The sequence below is a fragment of the Cyanistes caeruleus genome, chromosome 9 (genome assembly GCF_971803275.1).
Source record: "Cyanistes caeruleus chromosome 9, bCyaCae1.hap1.1, whole genome shotgun sequence".
Taxonomy (NCBI): domain Eukaryota; kingdom Metazoa; phylum Chordata; class Aves; order Passeriformes; family Paridae; genus Cyanistes; species Cyanistes caeruleus.
In genome coordinates, this window is record NC_141709.1 from 13,912,138 (window position 1) to 13,933,405 (window position 21,268).

Genomic DNA, 21,268 nt, shown 5'->3' on the forward strand with positions numbered 1-21,268 from the left:
TTATTACTCTGGGTCTACTTGGTGGTTTCCATGCTATTCTTGCTTGTCAGTGTGTGCATTCACTGAAAGTGACTTGGGCTTTATCAAGAAATAAAAACCTCTTCAAGCTGTTAAATTCTTTTTCACACCGAATGAATAATTTTTAACTTCGGAATACCTTGATTTATTCTGAAACTGCAGTTGCCCATTTCAGGTAATTTTGCGGTTAATGTACAAATCCATAAATTTTTGATATTTCATTTTAGGAAATAAAATCTATTTTGCTTCTAAAGAAATTAAGGGCATCAAGAATTTAGATTTAAGCCCACTGTATAATACATTGCATTTGGCTCACTGGTAAAAACCTTCTCAGTACTTGAATTCTTTAGTCTTAAAATTTAAACATTTTACATTTTCTCCATTAATTTAGCATCAGCTGAGATTCACAGATTTGTTATCCATGTACTTACCATATGTATTTCTGAAAACTGTGAAGCAGTTTTGATAAATCAGAGCCAAAGTCCTATTAGCTGCCATTAAACTAGCTTATCCAAACAATTGTTACCTTTCTACATATATGACTGAAGAGGAAAGAATTAGCCTGAAAAAATGACTTTCATACGGGAATAAGATTTGCACATATCACTGGAAATCTGCTTATCAAAATGTTCATGCCAACATTTCACTTGTAGTTAAACCACAGAACACTGCTTTTAAACTTGGAGAAAAGAGAAATGAGCGTTTCCAATAGAGCAAGACTGTGCTTGACCTAGAAGGGTGGTGAATACATCAACTCCCTCACAGGTGAAAATACTCTCCACATTTTGCCCAATTAAATATTAGGAGCCCCAGATCAAGACAGCACTTTAAGAGCAAACTTCTCTGTATTCTGAAAAGGGCTTAGTGGAATGTCAGCAAATGTTTCACATTGCCTTTTTTTTTTTTCCCCCGACTCTAGCTAAATAGAAGATTTAAAAATTTTATTTCCTCAGTGTCTTGGCAATTTCAAAGTGCACAGTTGTCTTACCATGACATTTTAAATATATAACTCATAAATTAATTTTAAAATTACTTATTTTTGGCTTTTTGTTTACTAACTTCCTTGTCTTATGTAGCTACAGCTGCTGTCTTAGCATTTCAGTGTATATAGGAAAACAACATACTGAATGAACTGATGAAAAATTCCAAACAGAGCAATTTAGAGTTATATTCATTAGGCCTGTTTAGGCAGCTGAAATTATACAGTCCTGATGTCATACCAATGATGTCTGTCATCTACATCAAATAAATATGTGGGACAGTAGTTTTTTTCCAAGAACATTTGATTGTGTTAATCTCCTCAGCACAGTCATACGAAATCATGACTTGCCTACTAAAGTTCTTATTAGCTGTGACTAATTACTGGCAAAGGAGATCATGCATTTCCTGAATGCATTGCCAAGCAAAGTTAAAAGAAGGACACATGAAATGCAGTGCATGGATGGATCTGTGTGTTTATCGCAAGATAAAAATGTAAATCTGTCAAGTTGCAAACTCAAATAATAGCCACCTAAATAGTTTCTGGCTTGAATCTCGGCAATGGATTATAAATGGATTAAAATATAATTTATTCACCTATAGTCTATTTTGGTTTTAGAGTAACTGCTAACTATTCTGCTTCCTGGAAGATGGAGAGGGAAAAAAAATCACAATGAAAATCCAGAACAGGTCCTACTGATGCTTATGTCTGTAAGAAACATTATACAATTAAGTTCTTCACCTCTGTTTGTTATTAGAACAGTGTCTTTCTTTAGTGGCTATCTGTTAATTACTGACCATTGTACAAGGCTTCCTTTAATGACTGTGTTCAGGCTTCACCTCAAGTGTCCTCACTTTGCTCTATACTGTCTGTGGTGACATGAGAACAATGCATATTCTCCTAGGCTGATAAAGATCTTAATTTTTTTTCCTAATATGCTTTTCTTATTTTGTTCTGACATTTTCTCTAATTCTGCAGTTTGAGTATTTATAGCAGATGCTTGTTCTAAAGAAGTTTTCACCTAGGAATCTCTTTTCTAAACTGACATCATGTCACACTGATTTGACAAATTCTGTTCCTAGCCTCATGGGCATCATTTCAGTTCCTCCTCTAAGCAGAGGGGAGGTAACATTGCATTTACAACCCTGTGTCTGGGAGCAGAATTTGCTGTAACATGTTTTTGTTAATGAATAAAAGGGGTTGATAGAGATCCCTTCCCATATCCTCCTGATGCAGCTGGCAACTTTTGTAGGTCTCCAGGCAAGTATTCAAGAGTCCATACTAATAATTGCAAAAGTCAAATTGGGAACAGATATTTAAGATTCACCCCCTTAATTTTCACGTGCAACCCCCGTGTGGCTCCCTCCTGTGTAAGGACAGCACATCCAGTGTCTCAGGGGCTTCTGGGGAAAGGCCACCAAGGACCTGTGGCCAGAGAGGTTCATCATCGTTTATGGATTCAAAATGCCTCCTTGGGGCTACCAGGGCAATAGAAATGAGGTGAGAAGTCTACACAGATGTTCTGATCCATTGAAAAAGCTCATTCTGGCTGAAGTGGCAAGTAAGCAGCAGTGGTCCCTAGCAGCTGCCAGGAGCTGAAAAGGCACAGAAGAAAAGGCGCAGTTATCCCGGGACTGACCTATGCACACATTTTCATCGTCCAGCTCTGCAGAAGCATTTCTGAAGTAGCCCAGCCTGCATAACTCGCAGTGCTGACCTCTAGTGTTGTGCTTACAGCTCACGCAAATGACCGTATTGAGCAGCTCGATGTAACTGCACCGGTTGGAGTGCCCGAAGCATTCACAGTCTTTCAAGGAAGAACAGAAATGTATACAAAGTGTATACAGCAGCAGAGTAATAGCACATTACATGCTTAGTAAAAATGAACCATGAGCAGAAGTATGAATGAATGGCACATACATGTTAATCAATGTAACATGGACAGCAGCAGATGTTTATCTGCAATGGAAGTGGAGCTGGTTTCAGGCAGGTTAGCGTGACCCGACAACCATGGCATGATGTCGGAGGTTAGCTGTTGGCAGACCTGATGGAACTGAAGCATTTGCAGTTGTAAACCTTTCAGGGTTACTGGAGGCTCAGTTTCCGCAGAAATGCACATATTTTTGCGCATTTGAGATGAGTATAAATCAAGACCTGGGGAAAAACCTCCTCATATTAACAATATTAAATTCAGTGGACAAAATTGTCAAACTTAATTATGATTAAATCCGCAACTGTAAGTAAAATAAAAGGTTTTTTTCTCTGACAGAAATGGCAAGTGTTTAGAAATGCTATTGAACTTGGGGTGCTATAACTGCTAGGCACCTTGAGAACCAGAGTGTTTCATTTCATGGCAAAACAAATCTCTAGTTTGACAATTTTGGCCAACACCTCCTAAAACAATTAACAGTGAAGAAAAGGAAGGAAGACAGTTATTGGAGAACTACATCCACTGTACTTTTGAGGTAAGCATTAACCATTTTTTGAATTCTAAGATGAAGAACAGTTGGGCCAGGAAAGACTATGAAAATTCTGAAATTTGTACTGACTAGAAAGCATGCTTACTGCAGACATCTGAAATGAAGTTGGCATGACAGCCACTTTAAAAAACCCCTTCATTAAATATAGAATGCTAGTGCCTTTTAGTCTTTAATCACAAGCAATGCTTGGCTTTATGCAGAACAAAGAAGAAATCAGAAATGTATCAATAACATTATAGAAGACACAGCTCTGCTTTGTGTAGAACACTTGTGTAAGCCTGATCACTCAGCTCTTGGGGTTATGAGCCCAGAATGAATGCAGGAAAGATTACTAGGATGATGAGAGAAGTAGTTTATTTAAAAAGTGAAGACTAGGAAAATTTTGGCTTGTTTAGTCTAGGAAACTGATGATAGAAGTAATCACTGGGCTATAAATACATTAAGGAGCTAAGCCTTCTGCCATGCAAATGGACAATACTGGCACAAGAACAAATGGGTGTTAACTGGCTACTGAGAAATTTCAGCTGGAAATTAAAGACGGTGTCTAGGCATTGGGGCAGTGAGGTTCTTAAACACTTTTCATTTGTGGTAAAACACACTGATGCTTTAGAGATGTAGTTTATTAACTGGTAGAATAAATTACAGTACATTTCCTGCAATAATGGAGCACTGGGTGCAGTGACTTGGAAGGGCTTTGAGGTCTTGAAGTTATCTTGTAATTAGATAAAGCTGTAGCAGATAGTGTAAAATGTTTCCATATTTGACATAAGCCAAGTCCCCTGTGGCTGCCTTTCCTCTGGTATGCTCCTGATTATGCTGGGGCACCTGATCATCCCCCTGACTAGTGGCATAGGGCATCCATCATATACTGTATTTGAGCCTACCTGTATTTTTGAAAAGAAACAACAGTCCCAGTACATGTTTCTCAGTATGCTCTGCACTCCTAATACATGGGTATTTCTTTGGCTTTTGTCTGATGTACTGGACCGTAAATAGACTGCACTGTAAATAGTTCAAATTTTTTTAGACACTTAGCACAACATATGTTTCAATCTTGAGAGCTGCCTTTCTGCTGCCAGAAAACATTAATCCATTTTACATATACGCATTTAGTTAACATATATATCTTGTTCTCTTCAATGTTATTCTGCTAAACCAGTATTTTGTGGTTTGTGCTAATTTGATAATTTTGATGCCAGTAACTGCTGGAGTACAGGAAAACATTTGGTGCATCAGTCTCAGTATGAGACTCAATTGACACAACTGAGTTGGGAGGAAAAAAATGTTAATGTTTGTTGTCTTTTTCAGCTGGTCAGTCTGATTCAGCATCTCAGCCAGCCACCCTGCAGCATTTCTCCCCAAGTATATCCATTTTGCTCAAGTGAAAACTGCCTGTGTGGAACAGACAAAATTTAAATGTGGAAACTAGCACTAGCAAGCAGGAGTCATGGAAAATTGGTGTGATTATGTTTATATGTTTGTTTTCTAAAGTTAGAAAGACTGACTAGTGATAAGCAATCTGATCTTTGTGAATCTTGGATTCCGAAGCAAGGCTGTCAGTCTTTCTGTCTGACAAAGGACCTGTCTTCTGCTACCAACAGAGAATTTGTTTTGGTGAGCTAATACTGTACTGGTGTGTTGGTCAGACTTGTTGCTAAACATTTTCATACCCCAGGTGAATTTAGAGGAAATAATTTGCCTGTATACTATAAAGAAAAGCTGACTATGCTACATTATCTTTTGCATTTAAGGCAGCAGAAAGAAATTCAGAATAGTTTATGAATGAATGACTGCACTACTTCCACTCTGAAACTGCAATATGACCTTCAATATTACTACTACACATAATTAGCCATAACAACAGTACAAGAAACAAAGCTGCACATCAAGCATTTCACTCTGTAACACGAGGCTTGCTCCAAGTTATGATTTGGAGTGAAGAAACATCTAATAATTATGAAGCACTTGGATGTATGCACACACTCCGAAACATTTGCAGGACTGCCCAAGTTCAGATGTGGGTCATCAGTGTGAAAGGTAAACAATGAGACCAGTTCTTGGACTTGGTTACATTTCTATGGATATTGCTCTTTTGTAACAACTATGATGTGTGAAACAAAGTCTTTGTCTCAAAGTTAACTAATGCTCTAGGAATCCTGATCAGATTAGTAAATACTACATGGTGCAGAAAAAAACCCACAGTTAACTTGAAAACAGTCCAATATCTGATCAAACATTAGCAATGGAAAAGAACAAAAGAAAATAAATGGCAAGTAACAATTAAATCAATTATGTGATAATGTTTGCTCCCCCCTGCCACCCCGCTGTGTTATTACTGCGATAATTTTTTGCTGTTGGCCTGGTCGTTTTTGCATCCCTCTGTCCTTACAAGAACAAGCTATATAAAAAGTCCTCCTATGATCAAAATGGAATTACTTTCTCTAGTGGCTATATGAGGTGTTAGTCTAAACTACTCAAACATAGCACAGAGAATTACATTCAGCACCATGCCAGCTGGGAAGCTGTCAGTGCTGCATGGCCCCTCCAGCCTATCATGTGCTTCACCTTAACCAGAAAGTATTCTGCTTGTAAGACCTGTCAGAAACATAGCTTAGGGTCTTTAGGCACACAGCTCTGGCTGGCAGCCTATAGCACTGTCACACACTGGCAAAGTCAAGCAAACACTGAAGGAGATGGGGGAAAAGTATCAAAATCAGGCTGCACATGGTTCACCAACCATTGTGAAATGACATGAGCTTCTTACAGTGTTAGAAAATGCTGTTTCCAGTTCTGAGTTCCACGTCAGAAAAGACACAGATAAGCTGAGTAACAATAAGGAGTGGATGGTTCAGAAACTAAAAACTCACAGAAGAGGCAATGACAGCTAGATAGGTTTAATGTGAAGGAAAAAGGGATTGCCATGTTAGATGTGATCATTGTTTTTGGCTGATTCAGGAACTGTCAAATCCCTTGCAGACTCACAAAAGCATTGACTCTCTGAGCCTCCCTGACTATTTTCCAATGCAATGATTTTACTGAAACAATCTTGATTCTGTTGCAGAAAGCATGATAAAATTAGCCACTGAAGCAGGCTCATGAAATTGATAATCTAATTGTTTTGTTTCTATAAATTGAACACTTTCCCCCCATTCTGATGCTACGCACTTACATCTTTGAGATAACATACTGTTATTGTGGGGACAAGGTTCAGCTGAAGCTTCAGCTACGACCATTAAAACATGAAATGTCATCACATGAAACAATGATCAACACACATGGAAGTGTAACATAATTTCTGAACTATAACATGTTGCATGAGACAGCTATTAGTGTCACTTTTTAATTAAAAGCACAAAGCATATTCAATGAAAGTGCATTCACAAGTCTTTTTTCTTTTTCATTTTCCAGTCATTCTGTGTTCCTCCTCCATACACTAAGGCAAACAAAAGAGATTTCATTGTAACCTTAGAAATTACCTGCTTCATAACAAACAGTATGGCTCATTACCATGATCTCATCAAATGGGTCAAACTAAGTTCAAACATTTCTTAATAACCCTTTTCCTTCTTAATATGTATTTCATGAATAATGAGATATTCACAATAGTTGCAGAAAGACAAAACATCTTCATACATACTCTTTAGAGATAAATTGATGAGGAAAAACAGTGAAAAGATCTCAGGGTTCAGACTGTGAATGATAGATATGCAAATGAAACAGGTTGCCTGTAAGTCAGAAAGAATATTGGCATCCTTTATTATGTCCATATAATTCCATTATTTTGATAGAACACTGGTTCAAAATGTAATGCCTGCACTCTGAATTTGCACACTTACAATAAAATGAAGACATAAGGCACACTTACAATGCATTAAAAGACACAACAATGCATTACATTCCATGGCATTTACAGATACTTCTTGAGGACATGGACAATTGATGTTTTATGGATTGTTTGCCCTCAACTAATCTGCTTATGTTTCCTCTTTTAAATTTATGCATATCACTGAGGAAAAAAAGACTCTAGTAAACATCTGCTTTCTAGGCATGGATCTGATTCATACATTAAACTCCTTTAAAAATAAATGCCATGTCACGTTATTTGCCACCAACAACTGTCTAAGAAGCATATTTTTTTTTCTTTGTATGGCTTATGTTTATGTGACTTAATGCTTCTGTTGTATTCGATGAAGATGCCTCACCAGTAAACTAATGGGTACACTCCACAGATATTCCAGATTCATACAGTGCAATGTTTTCACAACACAGAGCACTATGGGATCACTGTATGAATCCTAGAATTCCTACCTCTCTTGTGGTTTGCAACTTGAACAGAAGAAACAGTTGACATAGCTAATTTGGGAGCAACTGGATAGGTAATAAAATGAACAGCAAATTAGAAAAAGTATCATATAGGAACAAATCAGTATATTAAAATAAACATCTTTATTCTCTAACTTTTAAATTTAACAATGGTTATTTTTTTTGTAAGGAAAGGGTAAGGTTACAGAAAATGAGTTATACACTGTCAATTATTGAATCATTTGAGCTGTGACATCCAAGATCAAGGCAATTTAATTCACATCTATGCACTTTGGCAGTTTTGTGTCAGAGGTTATTTGGTGATTTCTCCCAATCCATGACAAATGACTATATGGTAACCAGAGCAGTCTGAAAAGGGTTTGATTGAATTTGAATGCATATTTTTTCTGGCCAAATAGTACAAACCTAAACCCCACAATAAAATAATTAGATATAGGCAGATTTGTGTAATTGCTCTTTTCATACGCTGTCCTTAACTGGAATGTTTAATCTACACTATATGTTAAACACTGTAACAATATGCTGCAAACTGCTGAATACACAAAAGCTGAATAGAAATGCTTTGAAGTTTTTGTGTTTTGTGCTCCCTACCAAAACATCAAAACTAAATTTACTTAAACTCTTATTTCTGGGGAAGAAACACTGAATAATTCTCTGCTGTTCAAGACGTATTTTGTAAAGAAGTTAGGTCTTAGATCACACACAGTATAATTAAGCAATGAAATCCATTAGAAATGCTAAGTATAATTAAATTGAAAACGTTTTGATTGAAAATTCTTCTGAGTAACATAGGCTAATCCTTACAGAGAGCAGAGGAAAAACCATCAGTCTGGGTGGGGTTTTTTTTGTTTGTTTAAAAAAGACATGCAAAGACTTGGAAAATACAATGGGAGCTAAATGAAATTGGAATACAAGGTATTACTTTATCACTGATAGTTAGTTTTAAATATATGTGAATAATCCAAACTGAAGTACATTTCTAATCCTTACAGAAAGCACAGATTAATTAGTATTTTCTGTTTTGTTGGGCACATAGAAACTTGCATGTATAACATGATAGATTTCACATGCACATGCGTATGTTTGATTTGGTGATTGTGATCTGTAGATTTAACAAGAGCCCTTCCAGTGTAATTCCCAACAGATTCCAAAGAGATCTTGTTTAGTTTAGTGACCATTTTCTAGATTGCCTTTTCATTAATTTTATTCTCCACCTCTGTGTTATAGCACAGAAAGGACACCCTTTGAACATGAAAGCAAGCCACAGGCCAGATTTCTGCAGGGACTTTGGGGGGAGGAAAGGGCAGTAAATAAGAGCAGAAAGACATTATTTTTATAATGAGCAATCACTTTGAAATGTGAAGTATAGCTGAATACTTCTTCAACTAACAAAAAAATCTTAGTTTTATTAGTCAGCTTAAGAAGTAAGTTTGTTTCTTTCAGTGCTACTCATCATGCCAATCTTTTGTGTAGCATTCCAATTGTAGAAAACCTTGGGTCTTTCCTGCAGAGAACTTGCTTGTATGATGCATGGCATGAAAGCTGAGAACACTTCTCAGCTCATCTTGGGAAAATGAAGTGGAAACAAGACATTAAAAATGCTTTTGATGTTGACAATGACAACCTTTGTTCACTTAAAAATCTCAAAACTTACTCAAAATACAGATTGTGCTATCTAAACAAGTAGAAAATTATCTTGGGCTTTCTGTATATCACAGATTTTAGTCTCTATTTCTACTATTCCCATATTTGCAGTAAAGTGCACAGTCTGAGTGTTGGAAGACTCCCTTTTCAGGTGAGGTTTGTTTTACAGTTATTTTCTCACAGGATAGCATCACTTAGCACCAGAGAAAAATGAGTTGGATTATCATTGTTACTATTTTTGCCATCACGTGGGACTCGTTGAGAGCAATTTCAGTACCTGTAGACCACTAGGAATTTTACAGCATCCTACCTTGGTTTGGTTTAGAAACCTCAAGGGAAGAAATATTCGGCCATATCCTATCAAACTTTGGAGGATCTGCATGCATCAGGAAAAATCAGGTTTTGTTATTTACATCTGTGATATTGTTCTAAACAGGCAAGCATATGGACAAAGACAGATTACACACAGCTATTACTGGACTAGTCTAAGTTGCACTAGGACAGAACATGACTCCACAGTGAACAAAAAAACAAGCAATTGATGATTCCCAAAACACCAAATGGACATAAAATACTGTGCATAACAATTTCTCTTCTGTGGCTTAAAATACAATTTTTCATGACGAGACGATATCCTAGGCCAGTATATATGGTTCTAACATCAGGAACAAAACAGGAACATATTGTGTTAGATCTGCTCGGCAGAGATAAAACGACAGTATCAGACAAATATGGATTTCTTACCAAAGACACATATCTTACTGTAACATCCTGTTTCAGGGCCTTTTGAGTGAATTACATATCTTGTTATCAGAAGAAATATATTTACCAGTAGAGTGGGCCTTTTCTTTGGCTCTCACACTTTTGTGTATTTCTTCTATTTCCTATCACCTCTGCTGATATATTTTACAGCTTGATTTTTTTTTTGTCATAACATTAAATATCTAAATTTCTTGTAAGTTTTAAAAAATATGTTACTTGCATGAAGCGTTTTGTGTGAGCAATTGAATTAGCTGTGTCTCTTTAGAGCTTCATCCCCTTTGATTAGTGTGTTATGGGGCTGAGCAAGTGAGGAATGACAACCCTTAACAGAATGGTACTGGAGCTGAAAGTCAAGGGGACGGGCTTGTGGGGAAGGAAAGAAAACTTGTTTCTCTGTTTCCATCTGCCTAGCTTTGAACATCAGATTTGGACCATGTTTTTATCATTTTCTTTGACTACTGCAGTGGTTGTGTCTTGTCTGAAACAAATAGAATTCTTCTGAAGGGTCACATCAGCCTTTGCTGTGGTGATACTAGTGGGGAGAGAGCTCTTCCTTCTCTTCTGTGTATGAGAAATTGATCTGGGTAGTGAGTAGACTGCAGTTGTCACAGCCTGGTTGGCATCAAGGGGCTAGGCCTGCGTATCTTTACCTAGATGGTAAGTTTCACTGTTACATCCATCTCAGTGGAAATCCTGTAGGGAAGCTATGACAAAAGGACTGGGGCTTCAAACATCTGATACAGAAGGAGGACATCCCAAAGTATCTTCTGAGCCATTTGTCAAGGGTGAAAGGGAATTGTCTGGGTGGGGCTGTCTGTCCCTAATGTCGTCTCACACAGAGAACAATTAAAGGAAAGGATGGGGACCTGCACTGTGCCATTTGCTGTTAGGCACTCTTCTGCAATTGAATGGGTCAAGTTATAATTTAATCACATAATTACATCAGATTCTTTCATTTTTGTCCTTTTTCCTTATCAATCAAGAAAACAGAAGAAAGAAAAACTCAGTTGATAGATTCTCAGTCTATTTATTTACTAACATCAACCTGCCTCTACAGGTCAGATCCACCAATTCCCACACATAGGAAGTGCAAATGCCCCAGTCAGAGTGGATGACAAAAAGTATCTCCAGGCTGTACCTAGTGATGACTAGGTGGTGTGCTAACCCTCGCCCCCTCCACTGACAGACTGCTACCACAAACCTGAGAGACCACCTTCCTCCTCCTCAGACACTCATTGACAAATTACTTGTGCAGTTAATTACCTGTTAAAATTTTGGTAGATTTAGGAACACCTAGACTTGACCTAAACATTTTAAAGTGACTGGACATTAGGCATAACATAAAAATCAGGAGCTAAGAAAGGAAAAGCAATTGTTATGGACGATGTTGTCCTGCTGTTCCCTGAGCCTTTTTTCTTTTAGCCATTGTGCAGCATCAGAGTTGTTGCAGGAAACTGGTCACATTTCAGACTGCAGCCTCCAATATCCTACTTGTGTTCTTGAGTACTGTGTGGCACAACTGCTATAAAAATTCACATATATAGTGGTCTTCAACTGCAGAGGCCTAGGTATTACCAGCAGTAAAATTAATAGTGTCAAGTAACTTTGTAATGCCTTTTTGGAATGGGATTTGTCATTTCATAAACTGTAGGTCACTTTACATAATCAAACTGATATACTCAGTAATATTTGAGATATAATTTATCATGATTATGATTTCTCTAAGTAATATCATGTCCAAGTAAAATCATTCCTTGTAAGACAGAAAAAAAAATTTTACATATTTCTTAGAAATCCTATAAATGCTATAGATCTATGCTTATTTTAGTAAACTTACTTAAAATGGAGGCTGTGACTTACTGCAAAATAATTAAAAATTCCCTGACCCTTTAAATTAGATAACACTAAACTGAGTTTCTTAATGGGCACCCAAACCAATAAAGAACATATTTACAGTGCCTGGAGATTACCATTTAAGTATTATTGCTAGTGATTATTACTGGTTATTACTGATAATTATAACCATATTAGAAGGGACTTCTGGAGGTCATTTATTTCCACAGTTTGCTCACGGCAGGGTCAACTTTAAAGTTAGATGAGGTTGTTGAGGGTTATATCCAGCTGAGACCAGCTGCTGCCTGGTAATGTGGTTAATGCTCCTGAGACTCAATGCTTCTGTTATGTGCTGTTTTCAATCTTTGGTAAAGAGGATATATTCTTCTCCTATCCTTTGTTCATGGCCTGTATTTCCATCAAGATTAGATGTTTCTTGATAAAGGTCTTTCTTCATATATTTGATTTTTTTTAAATGGCGATGACTTTAAATGCTTTATCTGAAAAGGTAGGTGAGATGTCCAAGTCCAAGAATGTTGGCTGTCATTCCCACATTTACATTGGAGCAGATGAGTCATCCCTTGAACAGACACTGGGAAGATTCATTTAGCAGCTAGTTATTCTTTCACAGCAACCTGTGAAAATATTTCTAGTCCTTGGTGATTACCACTAAGGGCTTTATTTATAGAGAAGTTGACTAGATAAACCAATCTTTTCCAGAACAGTTCCATGTCTGGAAACTGCATTTTGTAATTAGAGTCATTGTATACCAGAATAATAAATGAATCTTGGTGTAGGTATTCTATAAGATGTACTATTTTGATTGACTGTAAAATATTCTACAACAGCTCTTCTAACAATGCTAAAAAATGTGAGAGTTTCTAAATGTATGTTTGAGTGTTAATATTTAAAAGTGAAGCTACTGTAGGCATCTTTAAGAGTGGAGGTATGCAAGCTGTGTGACTGAGCAGAAAATCAGATATGACATTTTAAATTTGCATTGGATATTTTTGCATTTTTAGTTACTATTGTTCCAAAGCCAATTATATGTAGAAAGTAACTGTTGGAAAAAAATTTTACTTTCATGAAGTAAGGAAAAACTTACTGCATTATATTTATTAGATGTATGATAATTTCCTTTTTCTCTTCCCAATCTTCTATTTTATTTCCTCCCTGATATGCAGTATCAGAATTACTTCCAATATTAAATGAAGAAAGTCTGTCTCAAATTTCCACTGGAAGTACAGTCTGCACCATGGGCTTTATCATGGTTTCAAATTGGGGAAATAAAGGAAATGAATGGGTAGTTTCAGCCTAATTCCAACCAGACAGCTGCACGTGAAAAAAAACCTGTCAAGATCTTGGCAGAAATTAATGGGCATTTTGTTGGTTTCTCACTCCAACCAAGTACTGCACTGCCAATAAAATTAAAATGTATTCCCAGTGAGAGGGGCTGTCTGCTCAGGGATGAGAGAAGAGGTGATGGAGCGCAGGGATTCTGTGCTGCTGCCTGGGCACCTGTGCTCTGCAGCCGACAGTGCCTGATCACCTCCTCAAGTGATTCTGCTGGCCCAGCCCACAAACAGTGCATCTGCTGGAAATTACTACTCATAAATCTGTAAGTCTTAAATAATGCTCACTAATGGCAGACTGGGAGCACTTGTGTTGGCTACTATCATTATTAATTTAATTTTTAATAACAATAAGGAACCCTAGTGAGATATGCTGATTAAGATGTTTTCTTTCTTTCCATTTAAAACAAAACAAAAAAACAAAAATTAAAAATGTATCAGTATAAATTTAATGATTCAGTAGAACTTCAAGTCTCTAGCCATAGAAAGCTGGCCTTGCTACTGCCTATTTTAAGCCATGAGTAGGCAGCAGTAAATATCTGTTCTAAATTATAGATGTCTGCTGAGGACAGTGGACATGACAGTTGTTTTAGGTGCTAATATTGAAAAAAAAAATAGGATTTTAAAGAAATAATGCTCACTGAAATTACTGGCTGATTTAGTAGCTGCTGGAGTAATCGAGTGTGTTTATATCACATTGTATTCCACCACTTCTTGCAATCATCGTATCATTGTTACGGCATTTCTATCTCCTTTGGTCTTTTTCAAGTTATGATAATCTACCTCACATGAAATTTGCCTTTTATCACTTCATTAAACTGCAAAATCTAAATCACTGAAAGAGAGAAACACTGATTTTTTATTTTTTTTTTTAATCAACCCTTTATTTCATTAAGTTAAAAAAATCCTTGGCTGATATTAGGCAATCTTTTTTGGAGCAATGTAGGAAGTTTCATACCTGTTCCTTTGAAGAAAAGAAGGATTCTGCATAAATGTGAAGATGTGGTTGTTTTATTGTAGCTCCTCAGCCATAACAGCTTTTATAACTGTTGGAAGAATTTAAATGTAATTAGTCCTTTATGTGTCCATTTGTAGAGTAAAAGAGAAAGTGATCTTTATAGAGGCTTAAAAAAATAATCCAAGGATCCAACCCTGGAAACCTTCAGATATGAGAAAAAAAATAAAGCTGATTTGAGCAAATTGTTAACTGATTCTCAAAATAGTGAGGGCTGAGGGAATTCTTCAATTTTAAGTATTTCCACTAATATGTTTGTAGAAGTGCACTCTGAATTCAAGTATTTTTGGGATGAAACATTTAGGCACCTTCTCATAAAAAAAAAAATAATTACTTTGTTGATAGTTTGCAGGGGTTGCTATTTTTTATTTGGACTGGTTCTGCTTTTTCCTATAAAAATGCTAAAACTGGCTGATTGCCTGGAATTTCTGTACAGTAATTCACAACTGATGAACAGGAAATTAAGATTTTTTTCAAAAAATCACTATGCTGATTTGGAAACCTCATTCTTTGCTTTAGTCTGTAAAATTACCTGATTACATGTCCTAAGGAACAGAAGGAAAAAGATGAGAAGGTAACATAGAAATATGGTTTTTTCCTGGCAATTTCTCCCCAAGATTTGTAGATAATTAGATTTTAAAATATCTTTTTGGATTGTGTCTACTCTCTATAAACCTCCTTGAATAACTGAACTCAACTTGCATATTGCAAACACCATGTATTTTGCATGGGTACCATGGTACATATTGGAATGTTGGTATCTTATTTTCTAGAGTGTCTTACCACTTGATTATTTGTTAATGGTTAAAAGAAAGATAACTATGAACTGAGTAATTTTCTATATATTACGGGAAATCAAAAAGCATTGAAAACACTATTTGGTTGATAGACTGATTTAAACTAACTCAAGATGATGATGGAAAACTGGAAACAGGAATGAGAAGCAGCTCCAAACTGTCAGTGGCTGTGTCTGAGACTGCTGAGCACAGCTCTTCTTATCTGTTAAAATTGGTGGATCTGGCAAAACCAAACCTGAAACAGAAGCTCCCCCAAGTCCTGTCCCAATGACCTCACAGTGCTGCCTGGGGCTGCACTGGTGGCTTCTGACCCTGCCCCCAAAATCTCTGCAAAGAGGCAGTTTCTACTCTGTGCTGGGCTCAGCTCTGCTTCCTCACCTTCAGGGGTCACACCTTAGTTATACAGCAGGAAACTGGCTTTGTTGTGACTCCTACCAGGTAAAACTGTCCACAGTGGAATTATTTGGAATGTAAATGTCTCTCAGATCCAGTATTCAAATGAGCACATCATAGCACAAAGGCTGTTTGTACCTTCTTTCAGCTCAGTAATGTTTTAATATAGTGGAAAATCTAATTTTTAAAGCAAAAGATTCCAAGAGCTTCAAAGCATTAAAGGAGGGAAAACAAATACTGGCTTGATATTATAATCAGTTATCTGATAAGGTGATTGTCTTAGACTGGAAGCCTGACTAACAATATTATTTATTAGAAGGTCAGATTTGGATAAAATTAAGTTGAAATGAGAACATTTTGCTTATGTCCAAAATAAAAGATGTTGTCTGAAGACAATATTTGAATGTTTTAAGGAGATAAATATCTTAATGGTATCTCAACAGTACAGCTTTCTGTAAAACTTGACCTCAAATAATAATAGGAAAGCAATGTACAACCTAGTTATGCATGTTTATGCCCTGCTGACATGTGTTGGGTATAGACTCTAGTCCAGAGCTTGGCATGGTAATGGCTTTGATTGAAGATTCAGTGAGAGAACTTCTTGGTTACTGCAAGAGGGCAAAATCAGGTCCAAAATATTTTGTGTTGTTATTAAAAAACAAACAAAAAATCCACTAGTATTTGCTCTCACCACCTTTTAAGATATATATTTACCACATTAAAATTTCATGACAGATGTGAAAAACAAATAAAGCTACACTCATCCAGACACTATTTTAGCTCCAACAAAATACCTACAAGATTTTTCAAGGTTAAGAAAATAATAAAATAAGAAAGTGCCCATTCAGTCTTTTTTTTTTTTTCCAATTCTGCGTCTTGCATTCATTATCATAAAAAAAAAAAAATTCTCTTAATTTAAAATTGACTATAAGGAAGAACAAAAACATAGAGAACAAAGCAGAAAATACTGTTTGATTATTGTGATTGCATCTTGCACTTGGGTGCATGGTCTGTCTCTAAACTCTGACTCATCTGCCAACAGCAGGCTTTAAGGTGATAATCACCCACACAGAGCTATTTGCACATCATGTCTATCCTATCCTCTATCTAATGATACCCTTTATAACAAACTGTTTAGCATAATTAGTGGAGTTATGCTTTACAGGAAAAAAGATAGAAGCAATAGTTTAGAAGACTCAACTTTTTGAAGTCATACAGTTACAGATTAGTAATGTTGGTATTTGGTCACAATAATGAATATTTTGATGCACTGTTCTATGTAAAATTGCACAATCATTATTTTAGCAAGTAAAATAATGTAGTTTTCAGAATATTTACATACCATATGTAAGCATTGCTTAAAATCATGAAATGGTTTTGGGACTCATTAATTGCTAACACTTTCACCAGTATTTTTTCATACATGGCTGAAAAATGCTGAAAGGGACAGCACTGTAATCAAGAATGCTGAAAATTATCAGAGAACCTGTTATTCAACTGGTACACAACAGCAGGTACAAATGACCTTAATGGGAAAGCTCTGGGGGATTGTTTATTTTTTTTATTTTTTTATTTTTGTTGTTGTTAGCTTTGTTTTCTTCTAGATGATCAGAAAGGATGTTTACTAATGACCACTCTTTGTGTTCAAATTTTAGTGATAAGCTGCTTTAATACAAAATCCTTTGAGGTAAAAAAGGAAAACAGAGAATATTACATACATGCGCACACAGGTGAATATATTTTATTTTTCTTTGCTGGCTTTCATTGCAGTCTTAAAAAAGTGTTAAATAAACATTGTTTGAGGTGGCAATCTTCTTCTTTGCATGCTGGGAGTTTAGTGTTTCTAACCCCCCTGCCCCAACCCCATCTTCCTTATAAACTAGAAAGAGCTGGGAGCACACAAAAGCCAATAGCCCCCTACAGGTGTTTGCTGCCAGGCAAAATGAAACCCAAACTGCATCTCCTGAGAGTAACTTCCTGTCCCCAGATGGGAAAAAAATCTCTGCTGATATGAAAACAAATACTATGTTAGCATAGACAAAACAAAAATCATGCAGAATTCATTAAAGCAGCCACAACTAATTAATCTTGTTTGGTTTTGTGCGTTAATTTGACTTCTGCTAAATTCTCTTTGAGAACAGGATTAATTTATGGTTTCTATCCTTGTTTAACAAAAATTCTGCTATTCCTGTGTTATAAGAAAGATGTTCAGAACATTAAGCAAGTAGAGTTATTTTCCCCAAGCTATTTAAGAAAAAACACATGGAAAAAATAAGCAGAGTATCAGTATTTATGTGTGCTCATGAAGACATGCTCATACTTCACCCTTTTCAGGTAGGCAAAGATATATGTTAAATTTTACCCCATATCCCAAGACATTTACAACAGACCAAAGATAACATACAGATTTGCAGAAACTCTTGTATTTCCTACAGAATGGCACACAGAATTTTCTCTGTAATAAATAGACTGTACTAATCACTGTGTAAAATATAAAGAGGTCAACAATGCATCCTTTCAGCTCACCATTGTTCAAAAGGTATTTGAGTTTCCCTATTAAGTTTTCAAAGGCCAACATCTGCTGATGCTCAGAAGTGATAGATGTGGTGACGAAGGCTGTATGGAGTGTGAAGTGAAAACACAACCATATAGACCATGCAACACAGTACTAAGAAACTACAGCACAATCAAACTCCAAAGACCTATTTCCCATTCATCCCATTTCTGTTATTAATGGCAGGAATATTTCTGAGAGTGGTGACACAAACTTATTCTCTTTCATTTAGTTAATTTTTTTTTTGTAATGAAACATATATAAACACAAGTTTTGAAAACAGCACGTCACTACGAATCTGAAGACGTACAAATACTAGAGGAGACACTAGAGCAGGCAGATGACATTAAGATTGAAGGCTTTCATTTGCACATTATTGTCATTGATGCTGTTTTTCTATTTAAAGCAGAAAACAGATGCTATGGCATTCAGCTGTTAACACTGCTCACACTTGCAAGTTTTGATGGCATTGAACTTGGCTGTCTAGAGCTTAACAAATCAGTGCTATTCATGAGCTTAAGTAAACTGAGTTGATTATAAATTGATAGTCCTGACCCTGCATCATAAGATGTGAGACAGTTTTACCCAAATTATTAAAAACTTTTCACTTGGATATCGGGTATGGCAAATTGCATTTAACAACTGTGATATTTTATAACTGTGATTGTCCTTGTATTATGCAAGTTGTGCCCAAAGTATCTGCAGAGCTGAGGCTGTGGGGAATATTCTTTCCTTAAGCCACAGAAGGATCCCATTCCTCTCTCCCTGCTTTATTTGAGTAATGTGCCACGACTGTGTGCACTCCTCAGCTGCGGAACTCAGCCGAGGCTCACAGCTGTGCACTTGGTCCCTTCACAAGTTTTAAGTAATCATCTATTTCATTGATATAGTAGTTCTTTACATAATGGTGTTATAGTTTTGTTATAGTTTAAGAGTAGTATTTTGGTCCTTTAATTGCATACAGGAAAGCATTTTTCTGTGAAGGAACACAATTCTATTTATTTTGTGGAGTAAAGCCGAGTTCAAAGCCCGCTAGAGTTAATGCAGATTCCAGCAGATACGCTGCATTTGCTAATCTGCTTCATAGAAATGAAACCTATTCCATTTATAAACTTTTCCATTTGCTCTTTGAATTTACACACACATATACATACATGAAAATTATTGGTCCTATACTTCTGTTATTAGCAAACACTTTTCTTCAAGATGCTCAACAAATATTTTCTCTGCAACAGTGTCTTAATTCTTCATGACACACTCAGTTTTACAGGACTCAGTGCTCGTCTGCTGATAAGAATCGATCAGAAAATGCAGGGCTGAATGCAGATGTAAGGAGTGACATTGTCTCTGACCACATAAACACAGTTACTTGTTAATGCCAGAGAGGAAGGTGAATACACAGCCCCTGCACCACAGGGCATGCTGTCAGAGGAACATTATCTACACCAGAAAGGGATGTTGGGAAATCAGATCTATGAAGCTGAATGACAATGCAAAACAATACTGGTTTTATTACTTACTACCAATACTGGAAATACTGGGTATACCTGCAGAGAAAGAAAACACAAAGAAGTGTAGTTAGCTGCTTGCTGTAGCTGGCTGAACTATTACATCTAAGATCCTGAAAACATTTTCAGAATATTTTATCAATATACAGTTAAACTCAAGCATCTGCTATTACATGCCCAGTCCTTTATAAATGCAGAGTCTTTTAGAATTTTCAGTATGGGGCTGCAGGGACCACTAAAATGCATTGACAGATGGGATCTATACCAGCTCTCTGAACTTCATGGATTTGTTCAGAACAGTTCTGTATTTCAACTAACCAGCCATTATGTTTAATGCTCTAGATAAAAATATCAGTCATGCACGTATTATGCAGATCTAGGAGAGTAATTTTACCAAGGGATAGCTGCACTGCTAACTGCTTTGGTCAGCTGCTTAAATCAGTTGGTACCTTCTGCTGCATTAATTGTATATAGCTATTTTTCCCTTTTTTACCTGACAGTTATCTAAATAAAGCTATGTAAAAGAAATGTAATTAAGTGAAACAATCTAATGCAGTAGGTTGGCGATATTGATTAAACCTCTCATTGATTTCTTTTTTTGCTGTGTTAATTTCAATTCCTAAACTGAATTAATGCAAGGAAACCATTCTAGAGGCAGGTGAGATTTACCATAAGAGGTGGGGCTGTTAAAGAATAAAACTCCTTTACTGGATAAGCAGTGTGGGATATCACGTTGTATAATGCAATCCCAAGAACTAGCTTCTTGTCAGGTGTGTCCTGAAACCTAGGCTTTGTCTGCAGCACAAAACCATGGCTATGAAATCTTTCCTGAAGTGCCATGTTCTTAAGATTAAATGCCATTGTTAATGGTACTGTGACTCATCACCTGGGGTAATCAGAAACTGCAGATCAGTATTGAAATCCTGGATATTTGCATCCTCTTCCTTAAATACAGTTTGCCTTTTTAAAGTTTTATTGACTTTTGTGGCATGTATTTTGTTGCAGAAATCTGTCTGTTTCTCCATTAAACATCTGCTACACTTCTTTCAACATCTGTATTGAAGTTCTCCCTTACTCAGGGATGGCATGGACCTCACTGCAATTCAGTGAAGCAATGTCTTGAGAATAAATGATATTCAGAGTAAGCAAGGTTGCTTAAGTGTCAAGCTGGGAACAATCCTACCTTGTGGCATGGCTAAGACAATGCTGAAGTAACAATTTGCAGAATGGGGACGAAACCCAGCGTTTTTATATTGCATCACATCAGTCCTGGGGCACATGTCAGAATTGCAGCTCTCAGGTTTCACATCCTATGGCAGCTGTGGCCATAGCTGGCAGAGCACCATAGACAGCACCTGCTGCTCACCCAGCCCCACACTCAGATGCTATTTGCAAATTTAATTATTTCTGCCTCTGCTGATATTAACGCGTATTTTCCAAAACTTTAGCACCATAAGGTATCAAAAGTCAAGTGCAAATATCATCATAATAGAACAATGTGGCCACAGTTCTAATAGTAACAAAAAGTGCTTTTTTTAGTTAGGATAATTAAGGAGAACTGCCATCCCCTTATTTTAAATGTCAAAAAGACAATCAATTTTCAAATATTT

The 21,268-nt window shown here is 36.5% G+C and overlaps 1 protein-coding gene across 8 annotated transcripts in view; it reads right to left on the minus strand.

The window, feature by feature from the left end:
- NTNG1 (netrin G1) overlaps positions 1-21,268 on the minus strand; it is a 154,246-nt gene that overhangs the window by 29,883 nt on the left and 103,095 nt on the right. For 4 of the 8 annotated variants that reach the window (XM_086901735.1, XM_086901732.1, XM_086901734.1 and 1 more), the window contains exons 5-6: positions 19,671-19,697; positions 2,637-2,804 (exon numbers count right to left, since the gene is read on the minus strand). In XM_086901735.1, coding sequence (XP_086757861.1) covers positions 2,637-2,804; positions 19,671-19,697 — 195 coding nt within the window. Of the gene's footprint in view, positions 1-2,636; positions 2,805-7,785; positions 7,846-9,754; positions 9,821-19,670; positions 19,698-21,268 lie in introns of all 8 variants that reach the window. The other 4 variants (XM_086901739.1, XM_086901736.1, XM_086901737.1 and 1 more) reach the window with 3 other exon arrangements.